Source organism: Salmo salar, chromosome ssa02, assembly GCF_905237065.1.
Source record: "Salmo salar chromosome ssa02, Ssal_v3.1, whole genome shotgun sequence".
NCBI lineage: Eukaryota > Metazoa > Chordata > Actinopteri > Salmoniformes > Salmonidae > Salmo > Salmo salar.
This window is the reverse complement of record NC_059443.1, coordinates 54586719-54614120: the sequence shown is the minus strand read 5'-3', so window position 1 is coordinate 54614120 and position 27402 is coordinate 54586719. Positions and strand designations below refer to the sequence as shown.

The window sequence follows — 27402 nt, the reverse complement described above, 5'->3', positions numbered from 1 at the left end:
AAAAAGGAAAAAAATACAAAAAGGCATGCAAAAAGCAGCAATACAAAACAAACCAAGGCAGGCTGAGAGGCTTCCTGCCACCTCTCTCACACTAGGTCACAATCCTCTTGATGGCTTGACAGGTGAGTTTGAACAAAAAATAAAGCTAGATCATAGCAAGTGTTTCTGGACTTTTACTGTGGTCAAATAGCTTAATGGACACTATACGGTACAAATATTGCACTGTACAGAAATAAATATTGATTGTGTCTCCAAGAAAACATGGTGCAATCTACACCGTAGAGTCCCTAGAATACAACACATGTAAATTGAACAAATAGCTAGGTCATAGCAACTGTTGCTGGACTTTTACTGTGGTCAAATAGATGTGTGTATGGCCCCTGGACACTATATGGAACAAATATTGCACTGTACAGAACAAATATTGATTGTATGTCCATAAAACCATGTTCCAGTCTACTCACTAAAGTCCCTAGAATACAAAACAGGTGAGGTCATAGCATTTTAATAACTGCATTCTCTGGTTTAATGCACGCTTTCACATCAGTCCCAAGCCGTTGCAGTTGTCAGGAGTCGCCTGTATTACAATGTGTTGTCTTTCAGTTCATGCAAGAAATGATCATCCAAGATCACCCTTTTACTAATTAAAACTTCCCCACATTAAGTTATCTATTTCCGTCATCACTGGTATGTAGTGAAACTCCATCCACATGGGGGGGGCTGTGATGTTTTTATGGGTTCACCACCCACTGATACAAACAGAAGAAGACAATACGGAAGTAAAACGGGGAGCGGGTTTGTTTTGTTTGTGGCAACCATTCTTTCCGTGTGAAAGAAGCGAATACTAGCTGAAAATCCAACTCTGTCGACTGAAAATGTCTAAATTACAGTTGTTGCATGTGTTTTTAAATGAACGTTTAACGGCGGCTGCTGTGGAGATTTTCGGAGCAGTTGAGAAAACGGTAGCGGAGTACCAGGAGGAGAATTATCGTCTACGGAGACTACTGCGGATAACACCGGACGTAAAACAATGTAAAATAGCTCGTATCATTTAGATCTATTCTGCCGTACAATTGCAAACAGCAGTAACTACACTTTTGGTCAACATTTTGTTGAGACCCAAATCAAGCTTTGTAATATATGTTTTATCTTGTTAAAGTGTCCTGGTTAAATTATTTTCTGTTTAAGAGAAACTGGAGTTTACAATTTGCAATAACTAACGTTAGTTGTTCAGAGAAGGGTGCAATTGCGTCCCGCAATTCGGGGCGTTTCTGCATCTGGATGAATCTTGCTTCGTTCTGCAACGCCATTGTTTACAGACAGCTCGTTGCTGACGCTTCCTTAGCCAGGCGTCCTTGATAAGCCAAATCGAAACTATTCGGATTCACCATAAAGGTTTCCAGTCAAGAAGCATATTTAGTATATCTACGAACAATACTTACTATTAGACGTGTTGAATGTGCTCTTCCGTTTAAAACGGTTTATCTAGGGTCTCCCCATATTCCGCCTGTGGTCTGCCATTCTAGACCAAACAGTAACGCGAGAGTAAATTACCGTGTAATCTCTCACTTCTACAGGCGGAAAATTAGAGGCCCTGGATAAAACGCAGTTTTAAACGCATACTTGTTAGCGAAGGACACATTCAACACATCAAATTGTAATTATTGTTATATGCCTCTGTTGAGTGTAAACGTTTTTGGGGTGAAACCAAATAGTTTAGATTTGGTTGATTTAAGGACGCCAGGGTAGGAGACACTTCCACAGCAAACTGTCCGTAAACAATGTCATGGGAGGATGCAACAGGAACCCCTCTTTATACTTCTATTAGGCCATTTTTTTAGGTGCCACTGATGTGTTGCTCTTGGAGGTGTGTTTCCTGACTGATTCCTCGTTTGGTTAATGATGTTTGTCCCTCATGAGACACTCTAGACGCGGAAGCCTATTTCACTTCTTCAAAATCCCCAGAATGAATCTAACTTAACTAACGAAATCTGTAATAAATGTGGATATTTTTGCAGAGGCTGTTTTAGATCTAGGTAAGGTGTTTGATGCAGTATTTCTCACGATAAGACAAAACATCGCAATTTTTTTTTAAATGTAGGTAAACAAAGCTGGGCAGGTCTGTCTCACTGTCTGTACTATTGGATAGAGCGCAATCACCGCAGCTGTTCATCCCATGTTAGTGGGAAAATGTACATCGTCAAATCAAAACTCAACCTTCATTTACCCCGTTGTGACGCACGGATGTTCCAAATTCAGTTTTAGACCAGACTGGCTTTATGACTAAAATGATCCTATTTACACTTTGTAGTACATTTTGACACTGGCTGTTTTGGACTCGTCGTTTTCAAAGGGATTCGTTGCTTTTTAAAGGCAATCGCTCTTTAAGCTAGGACTCTGGTACACAGGCGGGAGCAGTACAGTTTGTGGCGGTAATGCACCAAAATGTTGGATGTAACCGCCGATAAACCCCACAGAAGATGACTAGGCGGGGGTGACAACACTAGCTAGTGTACTGATAGACCTTCGCCCCCACCTGTCGGGCACTGCTTTCCCGCAGTTCTGGTAATGACAGCGAGGGCAGGCGGCGGGAGTGAAGGACATTGTGCGAGCAATGAGGACTGGTACACAGGAGGAGGGGGCGACACCGGTAGATAGGAAATCCAGTATATCAAAAGTTTTACACAAGCATGAAGATGTCGCGATCGTCGGGGGGGCGTTCATGCAGAAACCAATGGGAGCCACATGCAGGATCCCTACGAATTGTGCTCCGCAATCACACACACTTGGTTCAGAGTGCAGTAACTTCACTTACAGCTATTTGCCTTGTTTTTTACTTAGATTATGAACTACATTTTTCATTAAGAGCTTTAAAAACATGCGACAATAGCAAGCCTATCCTCTCATATTATTGAACATGCAATTACTGTAATGAAGCAGAGAATGGAATGCATCATTTTCAAACCTTTGCCAAAATGCAATTTGCGGGAAAACACTCTTCTAAAAGATGCACCTGATAAGAACAGTTTCATGTGACCGAGATTAACATCTTCATTAGAAATTTAGAGGGAAAATGTAAATATGCAACAACTAGGAAGGGTTGTTAATATGACTAGGATTGTGACTTTGGCATCTTGACAATGAAAGAAAGTTGATATAAAAACCAGTAGAACATGAAAGGCTGTGAAACGTTTAGTTTAGCTGCTTTTTGCACCTCTCGCCCAATGCTCCCTGTAGCCTGCCTAGCAACTAGTCTCCGCTCTCGGCTCACTGACAGCCATTAGTTGACATAAGAAGGCTACTTTCTAACTAGCTGTACATTAATATTTTCGGCTAAATAACAATTCCCGTCGACCAAGACACAGTGGCTGTTTTTTAAGACCGATTTTGTTCAATTCGGACACCAATTTAATTCCACAAAATTATGCAAATTAACCGATAGAATGATAAGCATGACGGTCAGATGTATTTTCGGTGACTAATGGTTAACCTTTATGAACATCCTTACTGCAGTTACTGTGGTCTGCCTTGCTATTCTACCGGGCTCCGAGTTCAGGCCATCCTGATCATAATCACGCACACACCATAATACTGGTAGTGATCCAGTTATCACCAGAATAAACATACCACAGTCCTGCGAAACAATTACGATAAAACTGCAAATACCCATAAATGGTAAGAAAGATAAAACAAAATATGTAAAAGCTAGCTAGCTAAGATAAAGCAAATGACAAGGTTATAATGATAGTTATACAATATTTCTTATGGTGAAAACATTATTGAGGGTTACTTAAATACAACATTCAAAACGTGAAAACATAACTACATAAAACTGTTAAATAAAGTTGGAATGTAAACTCAGCAAAAAAAGAAACTTCCCTTTTTCAGCACCCTGTCTTTCAAAGGTAATTCGTAAAAATCCAAATAACTTCACAGATCTTCATTGTAAAAGGTTTAAACATTGTTTCCCATGAGTGTTCAGTGAACCATAAACAATTAATGAACATTCACCTGTGGAACGGTCATTAAGACACCAACAGCTTACAGAGGGTAGGCAATTAAGGTCACAGTTATGAAAACTTAGGACACTAAAGAGGCCTTTCTACTGACTCTGAAAAACACCAAAAGAAAGATGCCCAGGGTCCCTGCTCATCTGCGTGAACGTGCCTTAGGCATGCTGCAAGGAGGCATGAGGACTGCAGATGTGGCCAGGACAATAAATTGCAATGTCCGTACTGTGAGACGCCTAAGACAGCGCTACAGGGAGACAGGACGGGCAGCTGGTCGTCCTCGCAGTGGCAGACCACGTGTAACAACACTTGCACAGGATCGGTACATCCGAACATCACACCTGCGGGACAGGTACAGGATAGCAACAACAACTGCCCGAGTTACACTAGGAACGCACAATCCCTCCATCAGTGTTCAGACTGTCCACAATAGGCTGAGAGAGGCTGGACTGAGGGCTTGTAGGCCTGTTGTAAGGCAGGTCCTCACCAGACATCACCGGCAACAACGTCACCTATGGGCACAAACCCACCGTCGCTGGACCAGACAGGACTGGCAGAAAGTGCTCTTCACTGACGAGTCGCGGTTTTGTCTCACCAGGGGTCGAATTCGCGTTTATCGTCGAAGGAATGAGCATTACACCAAGGCCTGTACTCTGGAGCGGGATCGATTTGGAGGAGGTGGAGGGTCCGTCATGGTCTGGGGCGGTGTGTCACAGCATCATAGGACTGAGCTTGTTGTCATTGCTGTGCGTTGCAGGGAAGACATCCTCTTCCCTCATGTGGTACCCTTCCTGCAGGCTCATCCTGACATGACCCTCCAGCATGACAATGCCACCAGCCATACTGCTCGTTCTGTGCGTGATTTCCTGCAAGACAGGAATGTCAGTGTTCTGCCATGGCCAGCAAATAGGCCGGATCTCAATCCTATTGAGCACGTCTGGGACCTGTTGGATCGGAGGGTGAGGATTCCCCTCAGAAATGTCCAGGAACTTGCAGGTGCCTTGGTGGAAGAGTGGGGTAACATCTCACAGCAAGAACTGGCAAATCTGGTGCAGTCCATGAGGAGGAGATACACTGCAGTACTTAATGCAGCTGGTGGCCACACCAGATACTGACTGTTACTTTTGATTTTGACCCCCCCTTTGTTCAGGGACACATTATTCCATTTCTGTTAGTCACATGTCTGTGGAACTTGTTCAGTTTATGTCTCAGTTGTTGAATCTTGTTATGTTCATACAAATATATCCACACATTAAGTTTGCTGAAAATAAACGCAGTTGACAGTGAGGACGTTTCTTTTTTTGCTGAGTTTAGTTAGAACTCTCAAACTGTTTCCATCAAAAAGAAAAGCAACAATTTAGATTGTAGATACTGCACCTTGCTTTTGCATTACCCATACAGTTGTTTAAGGTCATACAAAAGGCAGAGTGCAGTATCAACATAGGGGTCAGATCAGTGGTCATGGTTGATATGCAGAAAAAAATGAATTCATAATAAGATAATCCATCAATGCATTACCACTTACATTGCCTTCAGAAAGTATTCACACCTCTTGACTTTTTCCACATTTTCTTGTTACAAATTGGGATTAAAATTAATTTAATCTACAGTGGATGAAAAATTCAAAAAATATTTTTAAAGATAAAAATACAACTAATATATCTTCATTAGATAAGTATTCAACCCCCTGAGTTAATACATGTTAGAATCACCTTTGGCAGCTGAGTCTTTTTGGTAAAAACACCTGGATTGTACAATATTATTTGCACGTTATTCTTTTTAAAACTCCTCAAGCTCTGTCAAGTTGGTTGTTGATCATCGCAAGATGGCCATTTTCAAGTCTTGTCATAGATTTTCAAGCTGGTTTAAGTCAAAACTGTAACTAGGCCACTCAGGAGCAGTCAATGTCAACTTGGTAAGCAACTCCAGTGTATATTTGGCCTTGAGTTTTAGGTTATTGTCCTGCTGAAAGGTGAATTTGTCTTTAGAAGGCAGACTGAAGCGGGTTTTCCTCTAGGATTTTGCCTGTGCTCAGCTCTTCATTTATTTTTATCGTTAAAAAAACTCCCTAGTGCTTGCCGAAGAAGAGCATATCCAAAACATGATGCAGCCACCACCATCCTTGAAAATATTGTATGAAGAGTGGTACTCGGTGATGTGATGGATTTGCCCCAAACATACCGTGCCTTCAGAGAGTATTGATATATTCTCACCCATCTACACACACCCCATAATGACAAAGTGAAAACATGTTTTTACACAATTTTGCAAATTTATTGAAAATGAAATACAGACATTTCTCATTTACATAAGTATTCACACCCCTTTACTATGATGCTCCAAATTTGAGCTCAAGTGCATCCAATTTCCTTTGATTATTCTTGCGCTACAACTACAACTTGATTGGAGTGCACCTGTGGCCAATTTGTCACATCCAAATTGTTTGGATGTGATTAAGAAAGAAACACACCTGTCTATATAAGGTACCACAGTTGACAGTGTATGTCAGAGCAGAAACTACCATGAAGTCCAAGGAACTGTCTGTAGAGTTCTGAGATGTGATGAGGCATATAGCTGGGGAAGGGTATAAAACAATTTCTAGGGTGTTGAAAGTTTCCAAGAGCATAGTGGTCTCCATTGGGAAATTTAAAAAATATGGAACTACCCAGACTCTGCCTAGAGCTGGCCGCCTGACCAAACTGGGCAAGAAGGACCTTGTTCAGAGAGGTGACCAAGAGCCCAGTAACCACCCTGATAGAACTACAGAGTTTCTTGGCAGAGATGGGAGAACCTGCCAGAAGGACAACAGTCTCTATTGCACTTCACCAATCTGGGCTTCATGAGAGGGTGGCCAGAAGGAAGCCACTCCTGAGAGCATAAGGCAAAATATTATGTGGTCTGATCAGGCAAAATTGTTACTCTTTGGCCTGAATGCAAAGCACTATGTCTGGAGGAAACCAGGCACAGCTCATCACCTGTCTAACACCAACCCTACCATGAGGCATGGTGATGGCAGCATCATGCTTTGGGGATGCTTTTCAGTGAAAGGGACTGGGAGGCTAGTGAGGATAGAGGGAACAGTGAATAGAGACAAATACAGGCAAATCCTAGATGAGAACATGCTTCAGAGTGCAAACGACCTTTGACTGGGGGCCAAGATTTACATTCCAATAGGACAATGACCCAAAACATACAGCCAAAGCATTTCTGCAATGGATTCAGAATAAAAATGTAAAAGTCATTGAGTGGCCCAGCCAAAGCTCAAACTTGAATCCCATTGAAATTCTGTGGAAAGACTTGAAGATTGCTGTTCACTGCCACTCCATATCTAATTTAACAGAGCTTGACACTATCTGCGAGGAAGAATGGGAGAAAATTCACAAATTCAAAGCTGATATAGACATACCCAAGACGACTCAAAGCTGTAATCACTGCCAAAAGAGCTTCTACAAAGTATTGACTCGGGTGTGAATACTTATGTAAATGAGATTTCATTTTTAATAAATAATGTCTAAACATGTTTTCACTCTGTCATTATGGGTTATTGTGTGTAGATGGGTGAGATTCTTATTTATTTAATCCATTTACAATTCAGGCTGTAACATAACATTTGTAAAAAGTCAAGGGGTGTGAATACTTAATGAAGGCACTGTATCTACCTACACCATATTTGGCTGGGTAGAAAAATAAAACTCCAGGCATTTTTCTCAGTTTCACTGTTTGTGTAGTTAGTCCTCTTTGCCTTTATAGGGCAGTGTAAATATCTAGTTAAAACTCAAGTTGATGTTCAGTATCTTCTCCTTCAAGTCGAAACACAGCTTGCCCATAATGTTTGCACTACAGTGACAAATCAGGGATATACTGTAGCTTGAAAAATGTACCTCAATCCAGGGATGGAAGGTGTCGCTGATAATGATATAATTAGAAGATTGAAATGCTGCTTGCTAATGCTAAACCAGCCCATTGGATTCCACAACCCTTCCGGCAGCTGCTCACCCAAACACTAGGCGCCACCTCGAATCCAATGGCCTGCTTTAGCATTAGCGAGCCTTTATAGAACAGTTGTGTATGTATTTTTTACTGTGCATGATTTAAAAGTTGTCTGTCATGAAAAACTTATTGAAATAGCATGTTGCTTGGTATGTGCACTCAGGTATGTCTAAAGGCTGTAGATCTATATATCATAGAGATATATCATTCAGTTGTATCATTCAGTTCTATTTAATTCTGTGGTATACAAATAACCTCTGCACCTTCCCTCCAGACTCCTTGCAGCTCTCTCTCGCTGTTTCTGAAGAGAATGTTCCCCTTGAGCAGGAGTGGAGCCCCAGTCTGGGACAGGAGGACCCAGAGCCCACACAGATTAAACAGGAACAGGAGGAACTCAGGGCCAGTAAGGAGGAAGAGCAGCTTCAAGGGCAGGAGGCTAATATCATAGAGTTCAATTTACCTCATCTTTATTTGAAAAGTGATTGTGATCAGGAAAACCCTCTTCATTCCTTGACTCTTCCCCAAACCCAGACTGTGGAGAACAGAGACAGTGCCTCTAAACCAGTGGATCTCACACCTTTTGTCACTGTTACCCACCTGAAGAGTCTTGACATTCCCTGTGACACTCCAGATAATCAAAACAATGCCTACAGCTCAGCTGTAAGCAGTGACCCAGTAGGACTTGACAGCAGCCCACCATTGCATCCCAGCCCACCATTGGATTCCAACCCATCAATGGGGGAACACTGTTCCAAACCCAGCACCACGTCTAGAAAAACTCACCGCTGCTGTGATTGTGGTGAAATGTTTGCTCTGAAAGCTGACCTGCAGGGGCATGTGACTCTCGCCAAGAAGAGACCCAGTGAATGCCGCCTCTGCAAAAAACGCTACAACTCCACCTGTAAATTGAAGGCCCATGTCAGACTCTGTCACGTGGAGAAACCCTGCACCTGCCCCTTTTGTGGAAAGACCTTCAAACTCAAAGGAGATCTGTCCAGACATATGAGGATTCACACAGGAGAGAAACCATTTAGCTGTGGAGACTGTGGTAAGAGTTTCAATCAGAAGGGACACCTAACAGAACATATAAGGACTCACACAGGAGAGAAACCATTTAGCTGTGGTGACTGTGGGAAAAGCTTCATTCAGAAGGGGGACCTAAGGAGGCATGTACTGACTCACACCGGAGAGAAACCATTTAGCTGTAGAGGCTGTGGGAAAAGCTTCAATCGGAAGGGGAACCTGAACTTGCACATACTGACTCACACAGGAGAGAACGTCCACAAATAAAGAAACAAGTAAAGAAAACAGAATGAAAAATCAAAGAGGAAACTAATTAGGACAAAGACATCTTGTCTGAAGATGGACAACACTTTGGAAAAGCAAAGCAACTCTGGATCATTCATTCTCTGGATTTCAGATAAATAGATGTCATGAATTTACTTTTGTAAAATGTTCTATGTAAAAAAAAGTTTGATTTAATCTAACAGTACAGAGTAGTTTAAAACAATAACATGGTCTGCTGTTCAATGTCTCTTGATGTATTCACTTCATTATAAACAGGAAATCCTGGTCGTTTGTTTTAGGAATGTCTGGAAAATAGTCTGACAGATGTTATTGACATAAAAAAAAATGTATACTCCAATAAAATGTGTACTTGCATTTGTCCAATATCAATTTTCATCAATGTTGTATTAATGCTGCTCATTTATGATATTGATTTAATCTTGTATATATATATTTTTAAATACTGTTATTGTTCATGGTAGGAAACTACAGACTGATATATACGTTTTGTGTTCCCCTTCCTCATGAATGTGAGTAGGATTTGTGGAGCCATTGGAGGCTAAACTGATCCTAGACCTGGATGTCTAAGGGCAATGTCTGGACCTTTATAGCCAAGGACTGTGGCCATCACCAAACATAGCACAATCTGCAGCACTAACTGGAGATACTGTCCTCAGACATTGAAAATCTAGGGCTCGATTCTATCGTATCACTGAAGAGCCGTGGTATAGCGCAATTTAAATGTAAAGGTAATTTCCGATTGAGTCGACATATGCCGTTTTTTCTTACTGTCAATGCAATCACGCGACGGCAGCAATATTGCCTTTACATTTCAGTCGCGATTGAGTCGAGCCCCGAATTCCATAGGCCTATACCAAGATTCTGATCCCTTTCATGCACAGACCGAAATCTCACTAATTTACAATGCCTGGTTCTTCGTATATCTGAAAGGGGTAGGTGGTTTAAAAAAAAATACAGGGCTTTGGTCAATCCATATCACGGAAATGTAGCATTACAGCCTTACTTCAATTGAAAGACTATGTTAGCGGAGACTGCATTCATGGTAAACGCTGTTTATGTAGGCACAATCAGAAATGACCTTAACATTTCTACCGCGATACAGATTGAATAGAACCCCGTCATGATTCCTGCGTTATCAAAGACCATGTACTCAAAATACAGGTATCAGGTCTGTGTGAATGGTTCTCTGCGTTTCAGCAGGTAACTTAATTAACACTTCCATTGATTAACACCTCCCGAATTTGAAATGCAAACAGCCCACCATGGTTTAAACATTCCTCCCTGCCCCCAACCCTCCCAATTTGTCAGTTACCCACTGATATGTATACAATGGGTATAACTGCAAGAAAGTGGTAAATAGGGGGCTGTATGAAAAGGGGTCATATATTATTTTTACAGGTAATATACTACATCTTCTGTCTGAAATGAGTATTGTAGTGATAAGCTAAACCAAGACACATTTATATGGTAAGATTCAGTAATACTTGCAGCTCAACAGTATAGGTGCTGATGATGATGGTGGGGAGTCATGTGATGCTACGAAGAAAGGTGCTTGTCTGAAAGGAGCCTCCTGATAAAACCCTCCCAATTTAGTATAATTGTTTTTGAGGGGAAAGTTACAGTTGAAGTCAGAAGTTTCATACACCTTAGCCAAATAGATTTAAACTCAGCTTTCACAATTCCTGACATTTAATCCAAGTAAAAATTCCCTGTTTTAGGTCAGTTAGGATCACCACTTAATTTTAACAAAGTGAAATGTCGGAATAATAGCAGAGAGAATTATTCATTTCAGCTTTTATTTATTTCATCACATTCCCAGTGGGTCAGAAGTTTACATACACTCAATTAGAATTTGGTAGCATTGCCTTTCAATTGTTTAACTTGGGTCAAACGTGTCGGGTAGCCTTCCACAAGCTTCCCACAACAAGTTGGGTGAATTCTGGCCCATTCCTCCTCACAGAGCTGGTGTAACTGAGTCAGGTTTGTCGGCCTCCTTGCTCGCACACGCCTTTTCAGTTCTGCCCACAAATTTTCTATTGGATTGAGGTCAAGGCTTTGTGATGGCCACTCCAACACCTTGACTTTGTTGTCTTTAAGCCATTTTGTCATATGCTTTGGAAGTATGCTTGGGGTCATTGTCCATTTGGAAGACCCATTTGCGACCAAGCTTTAACTTCCTGACTGATGTCTTGAGATGTTGCTTCAATATATCCACATAATTTTCCTGCCTCATGATGCCATCTATTTTGTGAAGTGCACCAGTCCCCCCTGCAGCAAAAAACCCACACAACATGTTGCTGATATATATGAGAAAGGAGTGCGTATGTCCTATCAGGACCTGAAGGATAAATGTAATTTGCCAGATAAGGGAGATTTCTGGAAATACTTACAACTAAGGAGCTGCATGGGGTCTCTTATAAGTATTAACCTCCAGAGAGATGGAAACTTGTTAGAACACAATTGTTACCAGGAATATCACACTTTGCTTCAGTGTTTTATAAAAGAGTCTCATATGCACAATATGGAAATTATGAGAATGTAAGGTTGATTTGGCAGAGGAATCTTAATTGTGACATTGAGGAGGATGTATGGAAAAATATAGTTTACAATGTAGGGTGGTGTACCAGGGATATAAGGGGTACGTTTACACATAAGATTGTTCATAGGTACTACTGGACCCCAGTTAGATTATATAAAATGGGTTTATTGTTAAATAATTTATGCTGGAAATGCAAGGGTGAAGTAGGTACCTTTCTGCATGCTATATGGGGATGTCCCATGGTGCTCACGTTTTGGAAAGAGGTTTTTAAAAAGCTTGAAGAATGGGTGGGACAGCCTACCTCAGAGTCCCCACAGCTGTGCTTATTAGGGGATATACACCATTGACCAAAAGTTTTAGAACACCTACTCATTCAAGGGTTTTTCTTTATTTTGACTATTTTCTACATTGTAGAATAATAGTGAAGACATCCAAACTATAAAATAACACATATGGAATCATGTAGTAACCAAAAAAGTGTTAAACAAATCAAAATATGTTTTATATTTGAGATTCTTCAAATAGCCACTCTTTGCACTGATGACAGCATTGCACACTCTTGGCATTCTCTCAAAATTTCAGGAGAGGAAAGGGAAATTTAGTATGATATGGGAACACTTTTTGAATTATAATAAGGGACCGGAAGGTTCATCTTCCAACAGGACAATGTCTTAAGCACACAGCCAAGACAACGCAGGAGTGGCTTCGGGGCAAGCCTCTGAATGTCTTTGAGTGGCCAAGCCAGAACCCGGACTTGAACCCGATCGAACATCTCTGGAGGGACCTGAAAATAGCTGTACATCGACGCCATGCCGAAAAATCTCTCCAATTGGGTTTAGGAATGGGGAATATGATGGGAGGTATAGAACAATAAATTGTGGGTGGTCAATGAACCAGAGCAGCCCGGTGGAAACTCATGTTGTACCAGATGACAACATAGCTGGGCTGCTCTGGTCCAGCCCTTTGCTCGGCTGGAATGAGGATGCCATGTAGTGTGTCCAGGAATGTGATGAGAAGGGCAGTGTTGTAGGGACCAAGGTTGGCATGGTGATGGAGGATGCCTTGCTGGCTAACGGCTGTGCACATGGTGATATTCCCTCCACGCTGTCCAGGGACATTCACAATGGCACGGTGGCCAATAATGTTCCGTCCCTGTCTTTTGGCTAGGTTGAAGCTAGCCTCATCAATGTAAATATAAACGTGCTGAATTGCAGCGGCATCCAGCTCCAAGACTCTGAAACAGACAAGACAATATGTGACATAGACCTAGTAGACCTAGAGCAGTCAATAAGGTGAGGCACAATACACTGGATTACAGTACTGTAATGTGTCTATACAGTGCTGATATGATAGTAAATTCACAGTATAGTACTTACTTGCACATATTCATAATGCTGTTCTTTAACCGTCTCTGAGTTTCGCTCAAATGGCACCCTGTAGACCTGTTTCATCCGGATTCGGTTGCGCTGTAATACACGGTCCAATGTAGACAAGCCCACCTGGTGAATGTTATTGAGTATTGTGTTGTCTGCAATTATGTGGTTCTGGATTTCTCGTAGTCTAATGGTATTGTTTGCCACCACCATGTTCACAATAGCGGTCTCCTGTTCCGGTGTGAACAGCCGGTGTCTTCCACCATGGCCTGGCCAACTCTCAGTTCTGCAGAAGATCCACAAATATGATATGATTTGTTACAGTATGCTAAAATAATCTATTTTCTTTCCATATGAAAAGACATTTCTGTAACATTGGCCAACAATCACTGAGTAACATAGGCCTACTGATACAGTATCTCACAAAAGTGAGTACACCCCTCACATTTTTGTAAATATTTGAGTATATATCTTTTCATGTGACAACACTGAAGAAATGACACTTTGCTACAATGTAAAGTAGTGAGTGTACAGCTTGTATAACAGTGTAAATCTGCTGTCCCCTCAAAAATAACTCAAACAGCCATTAATGTCTTAACCGCTGGCAACAAAAGTGAGTACACCCCTAAGTGAAAATGTCCAAATTGGGCCCAATTAGCCATTTTCCCTCCCCGGTGTCATGTGACTCGTTAGTGTTACAAGGTCTCAGGTGTGAATGGGGAGCAGGTGTGGTAAATTTGGTGTCATCGCTCTCACACTCCCTCACACTGACTGGTCACTGGAAGTTCAACATGGCACCTCATGGCAAAGAACTCTCTGAGGATCTGAAAAAAATAGTTGTTGCTCTACATAAAGATGGCCTGGGCTATAAGAATATTGCCAAGACCCTGAAACTGAGCTGCAGCACGGTGGCCAAGACCATACAGCGGTTTAACAGGACAAGTTCCACTCAGAACAGGCCTCGCCATGGTCGACCAAAGAAGTTGAGTGCACGTGCTCAGTGTCATATCCAGAGGTTGTCTTTGGGAAATAGACGTATGAGTGCTGCCAGCATTGCTGCAGAGGTTGAAGGGGTGGGGGGGTCAGCCTGTCAGTGCTCAGACCATACGCCGCACACTGCATCAAATTGGTCTGCATGGCTGTCGTCCCAGAAGGAAGCCTCTTCTAAAGATGATGCACAAGAAAGCCCGCAAACAGTTTGCTGAAGACAAGCAGACTAAGGACGTGGATTACTGGAACCATGTCCTGTGGTCTGATGAGACCAAGATAAACTTATTTGGTTCAGATGGTGTCAAGCGTGTGTGGCGGCAACCAGGTGAGGAGTACAAAGACAAGTGTGTCTTGCTTACAGTCAAGCATGGTGGTGGGAGTGTCATGGTCTGGGGCTGCATGAGTGCTGCCAGCACTGGGGAGCTACAGTTCATTGAGGGAACCATGAATGCCAACATGTACTGTGACATACTGAAGCAGAGCATGATCCCCTCCCTTCGGAGACTGGGCCGCAGGGCAGTATTCCAACATGATAACGACCCCAAACACACCTCCAAGATGACCACTGCCTTGCTAAAGAAGCTGAGGGTAAAGGTGATGGACTGGCCAAGCATGTCTCCAGACCTAAACCCTATTGAGCATCTGTGGGGCATCCTCAAACGGAAGGTGGAGGAGTGCAAGGTCTCTAACATCCACCAGCTCCGTGATGTCGTCGTGGAGGAGTGGAAGAGGACTCCAGTGGCAACCTGTGAAGCTCTGGTGAACTCCATGCCCAAGAGGGTTAAGTGGAAAATGATGGTGGCCACACAAAATATTGACACTTTGGGCCCAATTTGGATATTTTCACTTAGGGGTGTACTCACTTTTATTAATGGCTGTGTGTTGTGTTATTTTGAGGGGACAGCAAATGTACACTGTTATACAAGCTGTACACTCACTACTTTACATTGTAGCAAAGTGTCATTTCTTCAGTGTTGTCACATGAAAAGATACTCAAATATTTAAAATGTGAGGGGTGTACTCACTTTTGTGAGATACTGTATGTCGGACTGCAGTATACATACATAAAGAGCATAGTGTAGATGGTAGGTAACTTACCGGTTGTCATTTCTGAATGTAAGGATGATAGATGCAACCGTGTAGCAGCTCAGGTTGGGCTGAACTCTCTGCCCAGCCTCCCTCATACTCCATCCATGGTTGAGCACATGGTCAACCAATGTGGCCCTGATCTCATCTGAAACAACTGTCCTTCCTCATCCTGTCCTTCCTCTCACTCCTTCACCTCTAGCTCTTGCTTCACCATTGACTTCCATTTTCCTCCAAAACAGGAGAGCTCATCTGTGGCCTTTTTATAGTGCTAAAGCTCTGATTTCTAAGCAAACAATTCAGCAACTAGTGTTTATACCTGTGAGGAGTGGGTGTTGCCAATTGGTGTATAGAGCTTGACATTGTGATTGGCGTTGCTTTCCAAAGGGACTAAAGAGATTTTCATTTTGAATGTTGTGCCTAATGTAGAGAACTGTGTGTAGTGTTTTGCAAAAAGTGTGATATAGAATTGAAAACTGAGTGTAAAGAACGAATTGTGCTTGCAATTTTGCATACTTGGTTTAGGGATTTGGTACATGAGTTTCGGGTTTCTGTGATAGCATTTCATGTTCCAATTTTACTGTGTTAACAATTGGGAAAAACTGTAATGCAGCTTATTCATGATTTTGTTAGAATTGTTTGGAAAGTAATGATATACACTTCACTCCTGATAAGTGCACTTTGAATAAGTGCAAACTCTGTTTTAAGTGCATTACAGTGATTTTTCAATAACATTCTTTATAATTGTTCATGATAACTGCATTCTCTGGTTTATTGCACACACTATCACATCAGTCCCTCCCAAGCCATTACAGTTGCCAGACGTTGCCTGTGTTACAATGTGTTGTCTTTCAGTTCATGCAATAAATGATCATAGATGACCATATTAGTTATTATAACTGCTTCCCCATTTGTAATTTCTCTCTTTCCATTATTACTGGTCTGAACCAAAGACTGGAAACTCTGTCTGTGTACCTTCTAGTAAACATCCATCCACATGGGGGTGGTGTGATGTGTTTACGGGCTCACCGCCGACTGATACAAACAGAAGAAGACAATACGGAAGTAAAACTGGGAGAGGGTTTGTTTTGTTTGTGGACAAAGCCATACCACATATTATAGGGGTTAGTTATCAGTGTATTTGCCATACTAGTTGAATACTCACCTCTCAGTCGCCTGAAAATGTCTACATTGCAGATGTTGCGCGTGTTCTTAAATGAACGTTTAACTGCGGCTGCTGTGGAGATTTTCGGGGCAGTTGAGAAAACGGTAGTCGAGTACCAGGAAGAGAATGATCGGCTACGGAGCCTGCTGCGGATTACACCGGACATAAACCTATGTAGAAAAGGTTCGTATGTAGATCTATAAATATCTAGCTACAATAATGTTTTATGAACAGCTAAGTTGTTTAGGCTAACAGGGATCACCATTTAATACTTTTTTAAATAGTTCAATGTAACGTTTATCGTGCACGATGAAAACGTTTGTCATGAAAAGCTTATTGAAATAGCATATAGCTCGGTATGCGTACACCGGCATGTCTAAAAGTTGGTTATATACAGTACCAGTCAAAAGTTTGGACACACCTACTCATTCATGGGTTTTTCATTATTTTTACGATTTTCTACATTGTAGAATAATAGTGAAGACATCAAAACTAAGAAATAACACATATGGAATCATTTAGTAACCAAAAAAGTGTTAAACAAATCAAAATATATTTGAGATTCTTCAGAGTAGCCACTCTTAGCCTTGATGACAGCGTTGCACACTCTTGGCATTCTCTCAACCAGCTTCACGAGGAATGCTTTTCCAAAAGTCTTGGAGTTCCCACATATGCTGAGCACTTGTTGGCTGCTTTTCCTTCACTCTGCGGTCCAACTCATCCCAAACCATCTCAATTGGGTTGAGGTTGGGTGATTGTGGAGGCCAGGTCATCTGATGCAGTGTAACCGATGTGAAATGGCTAGTTAGTTAGCGGTGGTGCGCGCTAATAGCGTTTCAATCAGTGACGTCACTCGCTCTGAGACTTGAAGTAGGGTTTCCCCTTGTGTTGCAAGGGCCGTGGCTTTTGTGGCGCGATGGGTAACGATGCTTCGTGGGGTGTCAGTTGTTGATGTGTGCAAGGGTCCCTGGTTCGAGCCCGGGTTGGGGCGAAGAGGGGGACGGAACCTACACTGTTACAGCAGCACTCCATCACTCTCCTTCTTGGTCATATAGCCCTTACACAGCCTGAGGGTGTGTTTTGGGTCATTGTCCTGTTGAAAATCAAATGATAGTCCCACTAAGCACAAACCAGATGGGATGGCGTATCGCTGCAGAATGCTCTGGTAGCCATGCTGGTTAAGTGTGCATTGAATTCTAAATAAATCACTGACCGTGTCACCAGCAAAGCACCATCACACCACCTCCTCCATGCTTCACGGTGGGAACCAGATAATGCCGAGATAATCGGTCCACCTACTCTGCGTCTCACAAAGACATGGCGTTTGGAACCAAAAATCTCAAATTTGGACTTATCAGACCAAAGGACAGTTTCCACTGGTCTAAAGTCCATTGCTCATGTTTCTTGGCCCAAGCAAGTCTTCTTCTTATTGGTGTCCTTTTAGTAGTGTTTTTTTTGCAGCAATTCGACTATGAAGGCCTGATTCACACAGTCTCCTCTGAACAGTTGATGTTGGGATGTGTCTGTTACTTGAACTCTGAAGCATTTGGGCTGCAATTTCTGAGGTGCAATTATCTCTAATGAACTTATCCTCTGCAGCAGAGGTAACTCTGGGTCTTCCTTTCCTGTGGCGGTCCTCATTAGAGCCAGTTTCATCATAGCGCTCGACGGTTTTTGCGACTGCATTTGATGAAACTTTCAAAGTTCTTGACATTTCCTGGATTGACTGACCTTTATGTCTTAAATTAATGATGGACTGTCATTTCTCTTTGCTTATTTGACCTGTTCTTGCCATAATTTGGACTTGGTCTTTTACCAAATAGGGCTATCTTCTGTATACCACCCTTACCTTGTCACAACACAACTGATTGGCTCAAATGCATTAAGAAGGAAAGAAATTCCACAAATTTAACAGGCACACCTGTTAATTGAAATGCATTCCAGGTGACTACCTCATGAAGCTGGTTGAGAGAATGCCAAGAGTGTGCAAAGTTGTCAAGGCAAAGGGTGGCTATTTGAAGAATCTCAAATATAAAATATATTTTGATTGGTTTAACACTTTTCTGGTTACTACATGATTCCATATGTGTTATTTTATAGTTTTGATGTCTTCACTATTATTCTACAATGTAGAAAATAGTCAAAATAAAGAAAAACCCTTGAATGAGTAGGTGTGTCCAAACTGTTGACTGGTACTGTATATCTTATAGAGATGAAGTGTTTTTAATTGTATGGTATAGATCATCTCTGCTCCTCTTCGCCTTCCCTCCAGAGTCCCTTCGGTTATCTGTTGCTGTCACCGAAGAGGAGGTTCCCCCTGAGCAGCAGCACTGTGAGCAGGAGTGGAGAACCAGTCTGCAGCAGGAGGACCTAGAACCCACACAAATTAAAGAGGAACAGGAGGAACTCTGGACCTGTCAGGAGGAAGAGCAGCTTCAAGGGCAGGAGGCTGATATCATAGTTTTCAAATTCCCTCCTCTTTGTGTGAAAAGCAAATGTGATCAGGAAAACCCACTTCAGTCCTTTACTCTTCCCCAAACCCAGACGGTGGAGAACAGAGACAGTAACTCTAAACCAGTGGATCTCCCACATTTTGACACTGTTACCCACCTAAAGGGTCTCGACATTCCCTGTGACCCTCCAGATAATCAAAACTATGCCTACAGCCACAGCACATCTGTAAGCAGTGACCCAGTAGGACTTAGGCTGCTGTCACCATTGCATCCCAGCCCACCATTGGATTACAACCCAACAATGAGGGAACACTGTTCCAAACCCAGCACCACGTCTAGAAAAACTCACCGCTGCTGTGACTGTGGTGAAACGTTTGCTCTGAAAGCTGACCTGCAGGGGCATGTGACTCTCACTAAGAAGAGACCCAGTGAATGCCGCCTCTGCCAAAAACGCTACAACTCCACCTGTAAATTGAAGGCCCATGTCAGACTCTGTCATGTGGAGAGACCCTGCACCTGCCCCTTTTGTGGAAAGACCTTCAAACTCAAAGGACATCTGTCCAGACATATGAGGATTCACACAGGAGAGAAACCATTTAGCTGTGGTGACTGTGGGAAAAGTTTCATTCAGAAGGGGGACCTAAGGAGGCATGTACTGACTCACACAGGAGAGAAACCATTTAGCTGTAGAGGCTGTGGGAAAAGCTTCAATCGGAAGGGGAACCTGAACTTGCACATACTGACTCACACAGGAGAGAACGTCCACAAATAAAGAAACTAATAAAGAAAACCGAATGAAAACACAAAGAGGAATCAAATTAGGACAAAGGCATTTTTTTAGAAGATGGACAACACTGGATCATTCATTCTCTGGGTTTCAGATAAATAGATGTTAATAGAACGTTTTACAAAAAAGTAAATTCATGACAAAAAAGTTTGATTTGATCGAACAGTACAGAGTAGTTCAACTCACAGGTCTGCTGTTTAGTCTCTTGATGTTTTCATGTCTTTTATAAACTGGAATTCCTGCTAGTTTGTTTTGGAATGTCTCCAGAATAGTCTGACTGATGCTATTGATACATAAAAAAATGGATACTTCCAGAAAATGTATCCTTGCATTTGTCCAATATTATTTTTGATACATCTTGTATTAATTCTCTTCATTTATGATATTGATTTAATCGTGTGTGTGTGTGTGTGTGTGTGTGTATGTATATTTTTTTATTTTTATATATATAAAACCTCTCGCTTCCCCTCTTCCTCTATGCTGCAAAAAGACAGTCTGGAATGACTGACTAAAACACGGGACAGATCAACTTTTTTTGGAAATGATTGGTGTTTGAATTTGTTGCTAAAATTCGGGACATGATTGTTTGGCTGCACGACGTGGATACAAAGGACCAACATGCAAGGCTGTCCCACACAATCACGGGAGGGGTGCTGCCTCACTCACACCTCCTATGGGGTTCTCGGAAGAACCTTTGGGAGCCATTTTCAGTGCCAAGAAACCTAAGGTTCTTCGAATAACTTTGAGAGTCTTAGAAGAACCCTTGTTGAACCCCTCATTTTTAGAGTGTTGCATGATCTAAATTTATACTGTTTTATGATGATAACATCTATCTTTTCATATTTGTGCAAATCTTTCGAAAACAGAAAATGGACACAATTCAATGGATCTGAATCAACAAAGGTATGTCAATTGGTATTGGAATGTTATGCAGATCCCATTTACCATCTTCCTTCCTTACCTTGTCAACAAATATACCATAGGCCTCTACATTATGGACAAGGTATATGTATGAAAACCATTAACAAAACAGCTTTTTTCATTCACATTCACCACAAAAACAGGTATGAATACTGTCGTGTGCATGTTTTGTTAATCATCTGTATAATTACTCTTTTTCACCCTCCCTACACCTCTGATCAATATAACAGGAAACCTGTTTGAGCACCATGCACTGCAAAATCATTCTGGAGAACATCAACACATTAACAACAACACGCCAGAGGATATACCCATTGGACTTGGGGTTCTGCTGTGAGTTTACCTCATATTTCGAAAAAAATTTTATTCTGCTTTGCCACTGAAATCATAATAAACACTGAGATCAAAAATATTGTGTTATTGTTAAGCGTATTATTATTAATAAGAATAATAATAACGGGAAGGGGGCGGGTAGTTCAAAAATGTACCCCAAACGGTTCTTCAAAAGGTTATTAGAGGATCCATTAAAAGGGGTTCTTTGAAGACCTTATAGGGGTTCCCCCACAGTTTCAATTTGAAGAACCCCTTAAGGATACTCCAGGAACCTTTTCCTTTTAGAATGTAGCGGACCGATATAGCCATATGTAGCGGGGGCAAAACAAATGAGCCAGCACCTTCCCAATACCTAATACTATGATGGTATGGGATGGGTAGTAGCTATATTGGTAGATTATATGTGTTGATGGAGACATTACTTTAAGCATTCAGGTGTAGCCTTATAGTTTGTGGGTGTATAAGAATCTATTCTAAACCACAATGTGAAGTAATGGCAATTGTTAAGATTAAAAAGATAGATTATTTAGCCTCTACTGTTAATGCCAACCAAACACCTAAATGTGGTATAGTTGATTTTACACGATAATGCAATAATGAAAAACCTCATCCTTATGGCCTAAAATGTCACAATTTTGTAACATGGCTGGTAATAATGGTAAGTGTCTGCATGCCATGGTATTCATTGCTAAAACATAGGCCTAAGTAACACAACTAGTCATGATTGCGAGTATAGTGTGTCTTAATAGTACGAGTAAACTTGTACTGTCTCATAATCCAGCCTCAAGACTAGAGAGAAAGAGAGAGGAAGCTAGATTTGGTTGGAGGGCCCCCCCACCAAGCAGGCACAAATGTTTAGTGGCCTCCCCTCTTGACAGCATAGAGAAAAATCTCACTTTTAAAGTTAATTTCCTGCAAGTCTACACAATTTGGGCATAGAGAAAAAGGTGCAGTTTGAAAGCACATTTTCTGCAGTTCTACACATTTCGCCATGGGTTGGAGAGAAAATGTTATTTAAAAAAATCATGCGATTCTATTTTGCCATGGGGTAGAGACATTTTTGCAGGGCACCACTATCATGTGACGGGCCATAACCAATGCAACCCTGGCCATTTTAATCGAATCCCCTCATGGTAAACTGTGGGAGGCAACCCCTCAGTCTAAACCAGTGTTATTCAAACTTTTTCAGCAGCGACCCCATTTTTCCACCAGAATTTCTGGGATCCCCTTTTTTTCCCCAAAAAAATTCTTGCGACCTCACCCCACTCTAACATTTTTTTTGTATTATCTTTCTCAAAAAAAAAACAATAATCTGTATGACTGTACTCTACCCTACCCCCCAAAAGGTGGCGTGTCACCAATTTAGAATTCCACCGATTTGGGCAAATTTGATGGGGGCTGGCGTCAAAAAATCTGAACTCATTTTGAGAGGCAGCAGTTGTTCCACCCCTCGATGTCTGGAGCTCAAAGACTAATAGTACGGTATGCGATTCCCGACGTTCACCAAAAAGAGCCGTTCAAAAAGAGCCTTTTGTTCGCCAACGACACACCACTAAAACTAAGTTAACTGAAAACACAGCTTTCAGCTCACTGGAAATGGACTCGCCCTCACTGATACAAATAGAAGACCAACTTGATTTTCTGGTTTGTTAATTTACCACCATTCTTTCCTCATTTACGAAGCTAGTATGCTAGCTGAATATCCAACTCACAGTTGACTAAACTACAACTAAACATGTCTAAACTACAGTTGCTGCATGTGTTCTTAAATGAGCGTTTAAAGGCGGCTGCTGTTGAGGTGTTCGGGGCAGTTGTGAAAACAGTAGCGTAGTATCAGGAGAATGATCTGCTACGGAGACTCCTGCGGATTACACCGGATATAAAATTAAGTAGAATAGGTTTGTACCGAAATATAGAGATGGAAAGACGGCTAAACGTTGTATTTGTTCCATTATGGTGTCTGTGACAGCGTGAGCAGCACCATTGAGGCTATCTAGATTTTAATGTAGTCAATTGGGGTTTTCTTTTGTGTTTGAAAAAAATCTGAAGCTAATGTTGATGGTTTACCGCGACGTGCAGTGTTGGAGTCCTGAAACCAAATTATATGTGTCATTCATTTGTGGCCACTAGATTGCTTTGATATAGCTTAAAGCCATTAACAAACCATTGCACCCAATTTGAAGAAGACAATGCTCTGATCATTGGCAGATCGCTCCCAACCCATAGGAATCCCCACTACTTTAAAATGGTGGAAGCCAGAAATACTGAAGGTATTTAGATGACGCGTTGCAGCGTTTTCCATAATAAAAAAAAAGGTAAATGCTCTGGTCTGTGTAAGTGGGCTATCCCCCTCTCGCATTAGCATGCTTTCTCCTAGACTGCTTCAGGCGCTTTGAGAAATTGCACAGACCTCAAACAGTGACATTTCTCCTAATCTACGAACTGAAAAGTTTGGGCTCATAATGCGCAGAACACATTTGGTTTGTTATAAAATTAGGCCAAAATGTACTACCATGACTGTGTGTGGGGGAAATCTGTAATATACGGACAAATCTTTTAGCTCTCCCGTAGGCACCAATGCAGTAATGGCTGGCTCTGGTCTACTTAGCCCCCACCCCCTTCAAGACTGTTGGAAAAGGATTCCAGGTGAAGCTGTTTGAGAGAATACCAAAAGTGTGCAAAGCTGTCATCAAGGCAAAGGGTGGCTACTTTGAAGAATCTAAAATATATTTTGATTGGTTTAACATGATTCCATATGTGTTATATCATAGTTTTGATGTCTTCACTATTATTCTACAATGTAGAAAATAGTACAAATTAGTATGTGTGTCCAACAAATAGCTTTTTATGTTTAGTTTATTGATAAGTAATTTAAAATACTTTTTAGATTCTAGTTCAAAATTTTTGATTTACAATTTCAGCTTACTTCTTCAATTCACTGACTTCTGTTTTTATTGACACTGATATTTAAAGACTGCACCTTCCCTCCAGACTCCCTGCAGCTCTCTCTCACTGTCTCTGAAAAAGAGGTTCCTGCTGAGCAGCAGCACTGTGAGCAGAAGTGGAGCCCCTGTCTGGGGCAGGAGGACCTAGAGCCCACACAGATTAAACAGGAAGAGGAGGAAGTCAAGACCAGTCAGGAGGAAGAGCAGCTTCAAGGACTCTTTGATCTCAAAGACTCCATATTCACTACTCCCTGTGTGAAAAGTGAATGTGATCAGGAGGTACTGTGACCTGTCTGAAGAGTCTAGACACTTCCTGTGACCCTCCAGATAAACAAAACAATGCCTCCAGCCACAGCTCAGCTGTAAGCAGCGACCCAGTAGGACCCACCAACCCATCAATCGGGGAACACCGTTCCAAACCCAGCACCACGTCTAGAAAAACGGACGGCTGCCATGACTGTAGTGAAACGTTTGCTCTGAAAGCTGACCTGCAGGGGCATGTGACTCTCGCCAAGAAGAGATCCAGCGTCTGCAAATAAAGCAACAACTCCACCTGTAAATAGAAGGCCCATGTCCAAATCCGTCACATGGAGAAATTCTGCACCTTCCCCTTTTGTGGCAAGACCTTCAAAGGAAATCTTTTCAGGCACATGATGATTCACACAGGAGAGAAACCATTTAGCTGTGGTGACTGAGGGAAAAGCTTCATTCAGAAGGGGGACCTAATGACGCATATACTGACTCACACAGGAGAGAAACCATTTAGCTGTGGTGACTGGGGGAAAAGCTTTAATCGGAGGGGGCAGCTGAAGGTGCACATACAGACTCACACAGGAGAGAAACAACATAGCTGCTTAGTCTGTGGTAAAATATTCATTCATAAGGCTTATCTAGTGAAACGTGGATAAGGTCCACAAAGGAAGAAAGAAAACAGGATGAAAACTGAAAGAAAGTGAAATAGGACAAATATATTCTATCAACAGATGGGAATAAAAAAGCAGGATGTGGACAACAGTCTTAGCGAAGCACCTCAGGACCATTCATGCTGTTCTCTTAAGATAAATGGATGTGTGATGAATTTACTTTTACAGAATATTTTATGTAAATAAAGTTTCATTTTATTTGAAGGGTGAGGTAATGATCAAACAGTAGTATGCAGTATTATGTGAATCTCACTGGTCTGCTGTTGAAAGTCTGTTGATGTTTTCACATTATTACCAAAAGGAATATCTGGTCGTTTGTTTTGGAATGTCTCTCAGGGTGATGAGAGAATGGTCTGGCTGATGTTATTGATACGTTAAAAATGTTCACACTTTCCAGAAAATATCTCCTTCCATCTGTCTTTTTGTCATAAATGTTGACCTAATGCTGCTCATTCAGGATATTGTTTGAGTCTTTATGGAAGTAATGATTCAAAGTCGATTCCTGATAAGTGCAATGTGAGTGAAAACTCTGTTTTAAGTGCACAACAGTGTTTGTCCAGTCCCATTTCAGTGACATTCTTTGTAATTGCTTATGATAAGCGCATTCTCTTTTTAAATGCATGTTTTCACATCAGTCCCAAGCCGTTGCAGTTGTCAGGAGTCGCCTGTGTTAAAATGTATTGTCTTTCAATTCAGTTCATGCAAAAAAGGATCATCCTATTACTAATTAAAACTGTTTCCCCAAATGAAGTTATCTATTTCTGGAGCTTGAAGTAAAACTTCATCCACATGGAGGTGCTGTGTATCACTGAAGCATTACTAGCATGCTAGCAGATACCCATATACTTGCGGTCATTGCGCTAACGCTAGTTAGCATTGGTTCGCGAAACTATCTCTAACTACCTCTAACAGAGACATAAAAATGGGGAAGTAGATGAAGGCCACAATCCCGAAATATACCTTTGAAGGTCGTTTCTGATTGAGCCCACTTAAAAATGTAATATACAAGATTACATCAATATCATAAATGAGCAACATTAAGACAAAATGTATAACAAATATTATTGGACAAATGCAAGGACACATTTTATTGGAGAATATATATTTTTATGTATCAATAACATCAGTCAGACTATTCTGGAGACATTCCAAAACAAACTAGCAGGAATTCCGGTTTATAAAGATGTGAAAACATCAAGAGACTAAACAGCAGACCTGTGAGTTGAACTACTCTGTACTGTTCGATCAAATCAAACTTTATTTACATAGAACGTTTTACAAAGTTCTATTTATCTGAAACCCAGAGAATGAATGATCCAGAGTTGCTTTGCTTTTCCAAAGTGTTGTCCATCTTCTAACAAGATGTCTTTGTCCTAATTAGTTTCCTCTTTGGGTTTTCATTCTGCTTTCTTTATTAGTTTCTTTATTTGTGGACGTTCTCTCCTGTGTGAGTCAGTATGTGCAAGTTCAGGTTCCCCTTCCGATTGAAGCTTTTCCCACAGTCACCACAGCTAAATGGTTTCTCTCCTGTGTGAATCCTCATATGTCTGGACAGATGTCCTTTGAGTTTGAAGGTCTTTCCACAAAAGGGGCAGGTGCAGGGTCTCTCCACATGACAGAGTCTGACATGGGCCTTCAATTTACAGGTGGAGTTGTAGCGTTTTTTGCAGAGGCGGCATTCACTGGGTCTCTTCTTGGTGAGAGTCACATGCCATTTCAGCATACCACCCTGCATCCCACTGCTGGCTTGCTTCTGAAGGTAAGCGTCCTGGCCAGTCCCTGGATGGGAGATCAGATGCTGCTGGAAGTGGTGTTGGAGGGCCAGTAGGAGGCACTCTTTCCTCTGGTCTAAATAAAATATCCCAATGTCCCAGGGTAGTGATTGGGGACATTGCCCTGTGTTATTATTATCCCAGCCACGAAATTGAAGGAAAACAGCGACACCACAGGAGGGTGGTGGCCCCTTAATTGGGGAGGACGGGCTTGTGGTAATGCCTGGAGCGGAATAGGTGGACGGGTATCCAAAACATCAAACACATGTTTTCCATGTGTTTGATGCCATTCCATTTGCTCTGTTCCAGGCATTATTATGAGCCATTCTCCCCTCAGCAGCCTCCACTGAGCGACACCTACCATCCCTGGATTGAGGTACGTTTTCAAGCTATATCCCTGGTTTGTCACTGCGGTGCTAACATTATGGGCAAACTGCGTTCCAATTTGAGAGAAAAGATACTGAACGTCAAGTTGAGTTTTGGCTAGATATTTATACTGCCCTACAAAGGCAAAGAGCAGTAACTACGCAAACAGTGAAACTGAGAAAAATGGCTTTAATGTTTTTTTGTTGTTACTGTCAAGCCAAATATGTTGTAGGTAGATAAGTGATAATGCACTGATGTACAATGCCTTCGGGAAAGTATTTACATTGGTATTCAGACCCTCTGCTATGAGTTTAGAAATTGAGCTCAGGTGCATCCTGTTTCCATTGATCATCCTTGAGATGTTTCTACAACTTGATTGGTGTCCACCTGTGGTAATTTCAATTGATTGGACATGATTTGGAAAGGCACACACCTGTCTAT

At 41.6% G+C, this 27402-nt stretch overlaps 2 protein-coding genes across 2 annotated transcripts; both read left to right on the top strand.

Moving 5' to 3' along the window:
• Positions 1-775: 775 nt before the first annotated feature.
• On the top strand, positions 776-9683 carry LOC106588356 (zinc finger protein 382). The gene is made up of 2 exons (XM_014177249.2): positions 776-1032; positions 8275-9683. Exons 1-2 carry the CDS (start codon positions 876-878, stop codon positions 9288-9290), a joined length of 1173 nt encoding a protein of 390 aa, XP_014032724.1. The 5' UTR covers positions 776-875; the 3' UTR covers positions 9291-9683.
• A 6673-nt stretch (positions 9684-16356) lies between these two features.
• On the top strand, positions 16357-21034 carry LOC106588359 (Krueppel homolog 1-like). The gene is made up of 2 exons (XM_014177262.2): positions 16357-16644; positions 18734-21034. Exons 1-2 carry the CDS (start codon positions 16479-16481, stop codon positions 19684-19686), a joined length of 1119 nt encoding a protein of 372 aa, XP_014032737.2. The 5' UTR covers positions 16357-16478; the 3' UTR covers positions 19687-21034.
• Positions 21035-27402: the final 6368 nt, after the last annotated feature.